Genomic DNA, 12,019 nt, shown 5'->3' with positions numbered 1-12,019 from the left:
AGGATTCCTAAAGTCCTGAGACAGGGAGCTCTGGATCTTTTTTTTTTTGGTGCCCTGCACAAACCATTGAATTTGATCAAAGTAATGAGGAAACCATAATTCTCTCCCCCCACCTCACCCATTTATTCCAGTCTTGAGTCCCACATTCGACGTTCGAGAGCACTTGAGGGTGTTCATCGGAGCACCGTTTTATTTCTAAATGACCTGTATAATTTAATTAGGTGTATGTGATGTGAACATTTGACAGGGCTCGTGCACATTTATCGCCCCCCCAAATCCCACTCTCCTCCAGACTCAAATTAGCAGAGGATAAATAATTTAAAAAAAAAGTTAAATCAATTTTCTGCAGATATTTCTATTGAGGTGAGGGTGTGATGTGTAAGAATGGATGGATTGATAGATGGATAGAAAATGGGTAGATGAGAGGGAGGTGGATGAATGATCTTCAGGTTTCATGGATAGTTGGATGTATAGATGCTTGCTAGACAGGAATGGATGACTAAAGGGAGTAATGATGGGCAAAGACGGATAAAATGATGGGGAGATAGATTGATGAACAGATAAGGGGAACTTTTTAACACTGGAACAGTAACATAAACTCCTAATATGGTGTTTCAGATCCAGAAATAATCTAAATCAAATCCTACGCTCTTCCAGACTGCACAAAATTCTGAACAAAAAAACAATAAAAAAAACAAAAAACAAAGGAGATGAAAGGTAAATCCGAATAAATACACCTTTTTATTTGACTGATTGACATGTCTGATTATACAAACGCCAACACGGAGCTCTGAAATAACAGGACCAATCAGCGAAGACAATGACTGTACATTCTGGATGTGACCCTCTGACCCTCCCTCTGTTCCAACTCCCTCTCCTCCCCTTAAACCTTTGCCGCCACCCACCCCGTAAGGAGCAACTATTAAACTTGCAAATGCTTTTATCTTCTGTACAAGTAAAGCTCAGCCACCCCCACCCGACTGCTTAGCATTCCTTCAGTTTGCTGCACCGCCTCTTGCTGTATGTGTTTGGTAGCAGCACCCCAGCGGGTCGTTTGGCCAGTTATAGGACAAGAAACCTTAGCGTTTGCGTATCAATGTTCATTTATTATTTATTTTTTTTGTATTTCTCAATTAAGTCTGGTAGTGTAACAGATGCAGCTGGTGTAATTGTAGTGTATGACAAATGGTAATGACGTTTCCCATTTGGTAGTGAACAGCCCAAAAATCTCTCGTAAGAAACGGGTTCTGGTCGAAACTTTCCTAGTTATCCTCTATCTACCCACATTCTTATACTTTTATTCACGCAATCACACATCCATACAAGCGCGCACACACACACACACACACACACACACACACAAATACTGGGCTGTTTTTCCCTTCATCTTAAAAAAAAAAAAGACAATTTGCATTTTTGTTTCTTTTTTTTTTGTCCCCCCATCTGGTGCTTTTTGTACAATAAACACACCGTCCCTTCTATTTTACGCTAAGTGCAGTTTCATCAACATGCGCCCTCAGCATTTATACTGTAAACTGTACCATCACAGTAAGTTGGATGCATAAAACATCCTCACTGTCAGTCGATCCTTTTTCACCCTCTCACTCCAACTGGACCCCGGCTTTCCCCACGGACACGTACTTGCATGTAACAGTGACACAAACTTGTCCTTGGTGTAACAGCTGAGAAGACAAAAAAAACAAAAAAAAACGAGGGGGACAGGAACGAGGTGTGGGTAAGGGAAGGCGTAAGGGGGAAGAGATGGCGAGTTCTTCTCTTCGAGAAGAAAGCGATGAGAACGACGGTATCTGTCCGCCCCATCCGACCCCCCCCGATCCCGCCCTCACCGCGTTCTTTATGATGAAGTGGAGGCTGAAGGTGGAGGAGGGAAGAAGAGAGGTGGATGGAGGTGCAGAGGAGGGAATAGAAGAAGGAGAGCTGGGGGGGGCGGCGGGGGGGTGAAGTGCGTTGCTCTTCATGTGTCCTGGCCGTCGGTGGCGGCGGTGTCGTTGGCATTGGACAAGTCCGAGTCAGTTTCCCGGTTGGATATGCGGTCCAGCTCTGCCTGGACGTCGCTCAGTCCCAGCTTTGAACCTGAAGTTTAAAAAAAATAAAAAGAAAAAAAAAGGAAACAATTGCTACTACATTGTAGAGGAGTGAACACTGACGCAGTTTTTACCCACAATGCGATAAGCCGTGTTTCAAATGCACATGATTAAAATAAGAAGTGGGTGAAACTAGGACAGCAGTAGTCTGGCTTAATTTGCCTCCTTAGCCCTAAAAGGTCTTATTATCATTCTGAATGGATGAGAAGAAGCACTACCGCAGTTGCAGTATTGTTAATTAGGCCGTTTTTCTCAGATTAATGCAAACATCTCGGAAGGCTGCTGCACTTCCAGTGGTCTCATTGTGTCTGAACTCATTAGCAGAAGGAAAGAGCAGCTGCTGTTGCATCGCTGCAGCTGAGAATAACAGCCAACACCGACAGGAATAATCCCAGAACGGTAACAGGAAATCAATAAAAAGCCACAGAGTGTTGCAAAGAAGCTGGACATGATCAATTCCAGCCTGATTTATCTGACATATAGCGCCAAGCAAGTGGAGTATTTTGTAACCCTTTTCCACGTTTTGTCACACGTTTGCATTCAGACGGTTTTGCTGGACTTATGAGGTATCCATTTATTTTTTCACATCTGAAAATTTTCTTAAAAATTGAAATTGGAAAAAATAGCTTACACTCAATCAGATGTAACGGAGGGAGTCTGAACCGCAATTCTCACATAGATTTAGGTCTGAACTTTAACTTTTCCGTTCTAACACATGCATACAAATGCTCTAAAAAAAAAAAAAAAAAATGCGTCCATTGCAGACAAACACTTCCACACAGTTTTTCAGTTTGGTAGACTTCCACATCCTAAACTTAAGAGGATACCAAGACCAACTGCTATTAGCGTTTTGTGTTTGACTGCATACAACTCAGCAGTCAAACACACAGCTAAAATATATCTGATGCCAAATGAGAAGATGTAAAAAACAGAAATGATAGTCAAGCTGAAGCTTGACTGATCAAGAAACTGTTCAGAAAGTAGTAAAAAAAAAAATAAAAGAAAGACTTTGCAGACTCTGTAGTTGTGGATAGGAGAATACCTAACCTTAAAAAACAGCTAAATAAGCCTGATGCCATCTGATGTGCGGATGGGAGAAGTTTCAAGATAATTTATGCAACAGAAGAGGACATCTGGTTCTGATCAATGTCTGTCTCCAACAACAGCAGTGTAGTACAGAGTCAACGATGTCTGCACTTGGGCTTTCAGCACATTCCGTGCTGCTTGTTGCTCCTTCACTGTGTTTTATTCTTAGTTAGAATCATGTGCATTTACTGATACAGATGTTAGGGATTAGAAATAAATTCCAACATGCAGACAAGACAATAAATAAATAAATAAATAAATAAATAAATAAATAAATACTCCAAAAAGAAAGAAAAAAATATTTTTGGCAAGCAGAGAGGAGCAGGGCACGAGAAAGGGGAACATGCAACGACTGCGTATCATTCATGTCTTTTTGCCTTTATGCTGATGATGTCATTTGAAATGACTGGATCTGCTTTGTTGTAAAATCCAATTTGCAACTAAAAATGTAGCTATGCAAAAAAAATAATCAAATATTTTAGTTGTAATCTCGTGATTTTCTTGCTTTAAATTAATTTTAGTAAGATAAGTTAATTGCCAAAAAAAAGGCATTTTTGACAAAAAAAAAAAATATGTAGGTGATATAAATGTTCCTCTTATGACGCTTGGGACAGACAGTCAGAAGAGGGAGGAGGGTTTGATTTAAAAAAAAAAAACAAACAAAAAGAAAAAAAACAAAAAAAAAAGGCGAGCAGCAGTAAATGAGAAATATCTTGCTCACACACACCTTAACGTGGCCAGCATCCTCTGACTAGTGCATACACACATTATAAATGGAGTGGAGAACAAGTGGGAAAGTACAGATAACAGACAACAAATGGGAGCTGAGGTGATGAGGCGTGACTAAGGACGGAAATGTTTTTCCTCAAGCACAGTTGTCTAACAAGTCACACTGAAAAAAAACAAACAAACAAACAAACAAAAAAAAACAAGGAAAAGTGAGAGGCTTCGTGTTCTCACCTGACTTCCGTACGGTTCCTGGAGTGTTGTTACCACCTGGAGTCCCGGGGCCGCCTGTCCCGGCTTTCTTTGTCAGTAGACTGTTGAAGAAATTGGCCAGCACACCCTCGCTTGTCTGACCTGCCGGTGTGAATAATTAAGGACAGCATTTATGTAGCGCAAAAAAAAATAAAATAAAGAAAAATAAAAATAAAAAGAGAAAAATGCAGAGACAAGGAGAGCGCAAGGAACAAAGACAGATGAGTTCACACCTGACTGTGGCATTGCGTTGGCCACGTTGGCCGCTGCGGAGCGATTGCTTGTTCTCGGGGAACCTGTGGGCGCCCTGCTAGTCGTGTCCTATAGATCAAAACAACAAAAAAATCACACATATGGCCACTCAGGAGGATTCCCTTTACTGGAGCCAAAGGGTTTTGGGGGGGGAAAAAAATAAATAAAAGAGCCACTCACCACTGGTCGCCCTGCTGTTACAGCGGGCTGTTTGGCAAGCAGCGTCTGCAAATCAGAGGACAATATGCACAGTCCCAACAATTAGCCCCTAATTAACATATGAAGACAGATTTAACTTTTGTGCGGCCCCAGCACGCTTTAGCAAAGTGGAAATGTTTCCTGACCTGCAGCTTTACCAGAAACACTTGGTCATCTTCTGCTTGAATCTCTTTTTCATGGACAATCTAGAGAAAAGAAAAGGGAAAAACATTACAGCCTGCAGCTTATTAGATCTGGGGTGCACCTTACAATTGCCAAAAGTCAGATGCATTGAGTTTTTGTGCGATTTAATGCGAACTGATTGTCATGAGACGTTTTCTTAAATGCAGTGTGAGCATAATTACAGCTGTTCTGTGAAGGCTTCATATGCTTTTTTTTTTATAGAGAAGATTAATGAACAAGCATCACTGAGATGCGACGTCAGGGGAAAAACTGTGGCAAAATTTAAAGCAGGGTTAGAAAACAAGTTCCAAGCCTTGGACATGCCACCATTTTAAAAAAAAAAGAGCAACACATCTGCACACCCAGGACACGGACGTCGACATAAACATAAACTCACAGGCTGAGAAAGGAGAGCATCAAACAAAACAAAAACAGCCAAAGTAGCCGTGGTAGCTCTGGAGTAGCTGCAGAGAGCCACAACTCAAGTGGGAAGATCTGTTGACATGGAAGCAATTCGTTGGGTAATTCGCAAATGTGGCTTTTTTTATGGAGAAGCAGCAAAAAGAAAAGGCACCGGTAGAAGAAAACCCCAAGAAGTCCTTGCTTGAAGCCTCCGGGGTAAACACTTCCAAGATAACATGGTTTCCGCAAAATGTCTGGTCTGGAAAGCGAGGTGCAGGGTCATCCTCTGAACGGACAGCGAGAGCTGTGAAATCTGTTCAGTCTGTTTTTTTTATGTTAGAATGGCCCCAGTCAAAATCTAGTCCTAAATCTAATTAAAAACCCGCGGCAAAACTTCAAATAAAGATCTTCACAGATGCTCTCCATCGAATCTTGAGCAACTTTTCTGAGAACTGGCAAATACGTTAGCCTTTAGAAGTGCGAAGCTGGTGAAGCGTTCCAAGACTCGCAGCTGTAATTACGGTCCAAGGCGCTCTACAAAGTATCGCGTCAGTAGAGCTAAATGTAAATAAACACCACTCTTCTCGGATTTTGATCTGTAAAAGTGTTGAAAAGAGATTATTTTCTTCCTGTTTTGTAATTTTGTGTTACTTTTGCGTTGGTCAGATATCAGTACTTTCACAAGGCAACTGCCCCATTAGGTTGTTTACAGTCTATTGGCTGTAAAAATGTGTGACAAAAGCCATGATGCTCTTTTGTGAGTTTGTACCTTTCTAACTGGCGGTTTGACTACTACGTCCTCGTAGCTGTCATCTGATTTCAGCGTCTGGAAGTTCTCATGAAGTATAGCGATCTTTTTCTCGTTATCCCAACCTGACGGACTGGCAGAAGACAGATGGGGGGGGGGGTGAGTGTTACAAACCAAACCAAAAGGAGATCCTGTCGTCCTCCGGGAGAGGAACCGTACGAGCTTACATGAAAACGGCGTCTCTCTCCACCACCTGAGCCGGGCAGTGGAAGGGAAAGCCGTAGAGTCTGTGAACAAGATACTTGTAAAGGATGTCCAGGTTTTTCATCTCCTTCACTGACGTGTAAAGCAAAGAGGCGCCATCTGAGCGCACCGTCAAGGCTATTCTGAACAAAGCAATTACAGCCTAACAGGGGCCTGAAAACCATGGTGACAAACATCTTTAAAAAAAAAAAAAGAAAAGAAAAAGAAAACAGACTTTCAGATGGACCGATTCGAACTTTGGCTCATCGAAATCCACTCAGAAAGGAATACAAATCCTGGACATTTTTCAAACAACCATTGAAAGCTTTTTTCTTAAAAAAAAAAACCAAAAAAAAAACCATGACAAGATAAAGCAAAACAGAAGAACAAATTATCAGAAGCAGTGACAGATGATCTGTTCATAGCCAAATCCTTGTACACAGAAGGGCACAGGTTTTTTTACTATCATATCAACGAAAAGAAAAAAAAAAAAGTTACTTCATGGGTAAACTGCTGAATGATCAGAAAGTATGTGTTGCAATGTAGCAGTGCTAGTGCTGTATATTCTGCTGCAGCATCAAGGGTGCAGCATTGTGTTAGTTCAAGGATACACTGCAGACAGAAATGTCTGATGTGGGACTGGATGAAGTCCAAGTGTTCGTCTCTGTAGTCGTGCTCCTTCTCCAGTGTGCTGATAGCATCGCACTGAGGACAGATGAGCAGGTAGCAGAAATCAGTTTGAAGGTTTGCCAACACATGCAATAAATCAGCGTTTATCCACAGCGTACCTTAAAGTAAAAGTTTCATATAAAAGTCGTCTCGGAGATAAGATTACGTACACTCATTGGAGTCTTGAATGAAAAACAACTTTACTGATTTTTATGAAAAAAAAAAAAATTGATCCGAGTCCGCAGTTTGAATTCATTGTGAATTTATGCTAATCCATAAAAAGGTTGGAATAATGAGTGCAGACTCTGCCATAGTTTTGGCTAAACGTTTGACCAGTCTCATTAGAACTTTCTACACTTAAATTGACTGGTTTTCAAAAACTCAGCTGTTGGCCACAGCTGGAGGTTAATGGCAGCCTGCTATGTCTCTTTAAAAACCCAAATGTTTCTCAGTTGCAAATGTGTGACCAAAACGATAACCCTCAAAATTTAAAGGACATAAATGCCAAGTTTTCTCAGGAACAAACTAAGAAAGCTGCTGGAACATCAGTGTCACCAATTATAGAAAAGCATCAAGACTAAGAGCATACTGTGCTCCTACATGATAAAGCTACGTGCCTTCTGAACAAAATGTTTATTTAAAGAACAAAAAAAAAGTAACTATTTGGGAAATTTACCCCAAAAACTCTTCAATTGCACCTCAAAACAACAGCTAGATGGTTCATTGAAACCTACATCCAAAAAGCAACCACATTACATGAAAGCCTGCATGTATTATTCTGAAAGTGTGTGGAATAAAAACAATTCATAATAAATTCAAAGTGCACCCTTTACTTCTTTTAAAAACCTATTAACTTTATTGATGATAGCACTCCACCCTAAAAAAAAATAGAAGAGTTCCAATGCAGCACCTTCTGACCAAAACCGTACGTAAAGACACACTTTGGAAAGTTTGTACCTTTGTGCAAACCACCACCACCGGTATTCCTAGGTTGTGTGTGAGTGTGTTGTCCCCCAACGGCAGCAGCACGCCTTCCTCCTCGTCACTCCTCCTCTGTGGCGTGCCGTCCTCTCCGCTGCCCGGCTCCGTGTACTCCTGAAACTGTTTTACGACTAAAAACCATTAAAAAAAAAAACAAAAAACAAAGTAAGGTCAACATTTGAAACACAGGCACGTTCTGAAACATTCTTTAGATAAAACTTCAAATAAGACGTGCTTCTGTAAAGACCGCTCCCTTCACTCCTCCCAGTTGACTCACTTTTGTGTTCCAGCTCCCGCAGCTTTTCTGGAGCGACTCGGAGTTTGTCGATGTGTTCCCTAGCAACGGCAGCCCACTTCTGAAGAGAGTCCAGGGCGTTCCATGGCCGTGACATGTCAACTGTTATCAGCAGCAAAGTGTCTTCGATGGAGCCCACTGGGACAGCTACTCCCTGCAGGCCTTTGTGGTAGAGGTCTCCGTCCAAGACCCACGCGTTGCATCGAGTGTAATCTAAACAAACACACAAACTGGGTCAATATTTAAAAACTTGCCTTGATACGCGGTACTATTGGTGTGATGGAGATTAAAAAAAAAAAAAAAAGAGAATCTACAGTCTGGTTACCATCAATGTCATCATCGTGAACGCTGAAGTAGAGATATTCCAGGCCACGCCCTTTCATGTACTCCTCAATACCTTGTAACTTTGCAACCAAGGTGGTCTTCCCCGAGCCCACCTCACCTAAATACAGGAAATAGGTGAATAACATGGATCCCATACGGACAATCAATCACACCATTTGATTCAAATTTACATTTCAATGTTTTTTTTTTATTTATTTAAAAAAAAAAAGCTTTAAGATTGAATAGTGGTCAAGTTAAAAAGTGACTGACCTCAACCAACATTTTGCAGCTGGTAAGGATGAAGAACTTTTAATCTGCATCCTTTTATTCACGTACTGTAGTGTGCTGTCAAGTACTCCCAGTTAATTGTTAGAGAGGGGTGCTACAACTTTAAAGTGTCTATTAAACTAACGTTTCATAGTATTCAGATGACCAGAAAGAGTATTTTTATATCCACGTGTAGTGTAGAATTCAACTAATGTCCTTAGTTTTGTTTATGAAATATATAAAGACATTACTTTTTGAAGTTACAGCTATGTATTAGGGTACCAAAAGCAAGGGTTGCTTTGTCTAGAACAGAGGTCTCATTCTCTTGTGGCCCCCAACGTGATATGAAAGTATAATATTAGTGCGGCCCACAGGGTGAGCGGACATCTGAAGGAAGTCCTGCCCGCAGTTTCTCGTCATGGCTGACATTCGGTGCTAGGCTAAGCTAAGCTACACTGACTTCATGCTCACTATGCTTGTAACAATAGAGCGGCTGATGATGGACCAGTCCGGTACCAGTTGGCTTTTTATGCAGTCGCCATTCCGGTACTTTCTACCATTAACAAATGCCACGATCAAACGCAGAGAAAGGCGACTGCTACCGGGCTGTTCGTCAACCGCCGCGCTGTTGTGACCATAGACATATGGTTGTGACAAGTAGAAGCGGTAGTGACGTCACGCGTCGAGAGTTTTCCATACGTTGCTAGCTGGCTAAAGACTTCTGTGAAACGTAGAACAAGAGCGACGCCAAGTGGAGTAAACTTAGGGTGCGTTCACACTGCAGCCTGAAGTGACCCAATTCCGATTATTTATTTGACGTAATGCGACCTGTATCTGATCTTTTCATGACAGTCTGACCAGCACAGGTCGGATTCTTTTCGAATGCGACCCATATCAGATACGTATTTGACTCAAATGCGACCTAAAGTCCAGGCCGCATTCATCCGAACTGAATGTCACTGATACTCAACAAATTCTGCGTCCTGATACGCGCAAGTGGGAAGAAAAACAACTATGATGGACTATAACGAGGATTAAGTTGTTAATATGCTGCTCCGGTCGGACAGCAACTTCAAATATGTAAGCTAAGTTCCACCGTTAGCCTCCATGTTTACTTCCGCAAACACTGAGCACTTCTTTTTATGGCGGTTGGCAGAACACTAAGAACGCTGACGCTATTGCGCCCTCTACTGCGCATGCGGAACACTTTCAGGTCGTTTGCCCGTTCCGACTGCAGAACACATACAGGTCGCATATGTGTGGCAGTGTGAATGGCCCGGCAAAAAAAAAAAAAAAATCCGATTTAACAAAAAAATCGGAATTGGGTCACTTCAGGCTGCAGTGTGAGGGCACCCTAAATTTTGTCACACCCTCATTATGTCTTTGTCAAAGCCAAAGCCTGCAGTTCATGTACTGGAGAAATAATTAAATGTTGATGACATTTGAGGATATTCTTAAAATGTTTTTTAAATGTTTTTCCTTTATGTGGCCCAGACTCTGCCTCCAGCGGCCCCCGGGTAAATTGAGTTTGAGATCCCTGGTCTAGAATGAATATTTTATATGTGTATAGTTCATGGGGATTTGACAATTTGGTGAAATTGATAGACACTGATTTTCAAATTTCATAATTAGAACTAAGTGGAGGAAGTTTTCAAATAAGCTTAAACATCACCCTACTTCGTTGAAACACAGCTGTGAATGTCTGCATGGAACCACCATCCATAGCATTGTTTCATACAACGTGTTTATAAGGTCAGCTCTGCACCCATTCTTGCTGTGTGTCATATTAATCTATACCAACAGGGGGGACACGGTGTATTACAGCTGAGCTTGCTGATGTTGTCATGGACAGCATAACAAGCAAATGGCCTCACACACACAGCACTCCATACATAGGTAACCAAGTGGCTGATTAGCTGTAATGGATAGCATGCAGCGGATTATCTCAGGCGGATGTGTGTGTGCTGGGTGTTAATGTGTGCGGACATTAGCGAGGTCTGGGAGGCACCCTTTCTGCTTCAATCAAACTAAAAATACCAAACAGCCTCTGTGTATTTTGCACGTCATTTTTTTTTATTCACCCATTTCGTAGAATTATCGTTGCCTAGCAGCGACTAGCATCACTGGGAGCTAGAATGACTTGCAGGGTTTCTCTCATAATGTGATGATGAACGACTGTGTCGGGAAAATACACCTGTCTCCGTCTCTCCAGCCACAAAGCTTTGACACAAAAGCCCCATCACCAGAGGCAAGCTAGCTTAGCTACAAAGCAGGTATAAGTCAAGGGAACAGGATGAGGTGATCAGCAGCTACAGGGCTATCCGAGCTAGCGATGCCCATTGGCTAGCCAGGAGACTGCAGACAGATACCCACCCATGACCAGGACATTTTTCCCAGACGGTAGCTTTGATCTTGAATGGGTGGACACTTCACTCAGGATGGTGGACCTGCAGACAGAGCGGGGCCGTTAAAGACGCAGCCGAACGAGGCTTGTTTGTTCACTCATACATAAACAATGACTGGCAGCAGCGAGAGGCTAGCGCGAGCTGGTGCCGCTGTGTCACCACTGAGTCTGGTGCTGATGCTAGTTAGCATCGCTAGCAGACTAGCTGTCAAACCATCCTTATCCCAACACTGTGACTCTACGCCGTGAAACTTCAAAACCTGTGCGCACTGAAACAGTTTTAATTTCGCATCGCCCACCATAGGTTCTGCCCGTCCTCCTCCTCTGGGTTGGAGCTCTCCAGTGTGCTCTTAGATCCAGCTGATGTGGAGGATAATAATGCACTCCTCCCTGAAGTCGCCATCTTCGCAGGGCTTGTAAACCTAACTGGACGCACGGTGTTATGTCGAAAAACGCACCCCCAGTTATTTGAAGTTCAATGGTTTGAAGGCAGTTTTTTTTCCCCCTTTTCAATAAAAAAAATATCTTGTTAATGGAACTGATGACTGGTTCTGGTAGACAATATCAGTGACATTAAATAATTTTTCCAAAGAAAAAGAAAAGGTTGTATACGCTAAGTTGACAACATGCCCCACGATATATGTGTTATTTTTTATTTATTTTAATTAAAAATACTTTACTTTTCCATGACAAATACTGTTAATAAAATTACTATTAGGTAAATCAATGACATCCTCCAGGTGGATGTGCTTTTTATTGCAGGGGTACATTATTCGGCGCAACACCTTGAAGTAAGCAGCAGTGGCAGCAGTGAGCTAACCCAGTTCGTTAGACAACACCGCACGCCGTGGCCGGGGCGTGGTCCGCCCGCACAAAGCTTTAGT

At 42.1% G+C, this 12,019-nt stretch overlaps 1 protein-coding gene across 1 annotated transcript; it reads right to left on the bottom strand.

The window, feature by feature from the left end:
* Positions 1-722: 722 nt before the first annotated feature.
* On the bottom strand, positions 723-11,585 carry dync1li1 (dynein, cytoplasmic 1, light intermediate chain 1). Its single transcript, XM_007547569.2, has 13 exons — positions 11,435-11,585; positions 11,105-11,178; positions 8,466-8,582; positions 8,123-8,353; positions 7,822-7,976; positions 6,807-6,900; positions 6,180-6,315; positions 5,974-6,085; positions 4,766-4,825; positions 4,602-4,646; positions 4,403-4,490; positions 4,152-4,271; positions 723-2,094 (listed from the first exon to the last, which is right to left on the bottom strand). The coding sequence occupies exons 1-13, from the start codon at positions 11,536-11,538 to the stop codon at positions 1,976-1,978; spliced, it is 1,455 nt and encodes a 484-aa protein (XP_007547631.1). The 5' UTR covers positions 11,539-11,585; the 3' UTR covers positions 723-1,975.
* Between the last annotated feature and the right edge of the window lie 434 nt (positions 11,586-12,019).

The sequence above is a fragment of the Poecilia formosa genome, unplaced genomic scaffold (genome assembly GCF_000485575.1).
Source record: "Poecilia formosa unplaced genomic scaffold, Poecilia_formosa-5.1.2 Scaffold21, whole genome shotgun sequence".
Lineage (NCBI taxonomy): Eukaryota > Metazoa > Chordata > Actinopteri > Cyprinodontiformes > Poeciliidae > Poecilia > Poecilia formosa.
The sequence above is the reverse complement of the archived record's forward strand: the minus strand, read 5'-3'. Positions and strand labels throughout refer to the sequence as shown.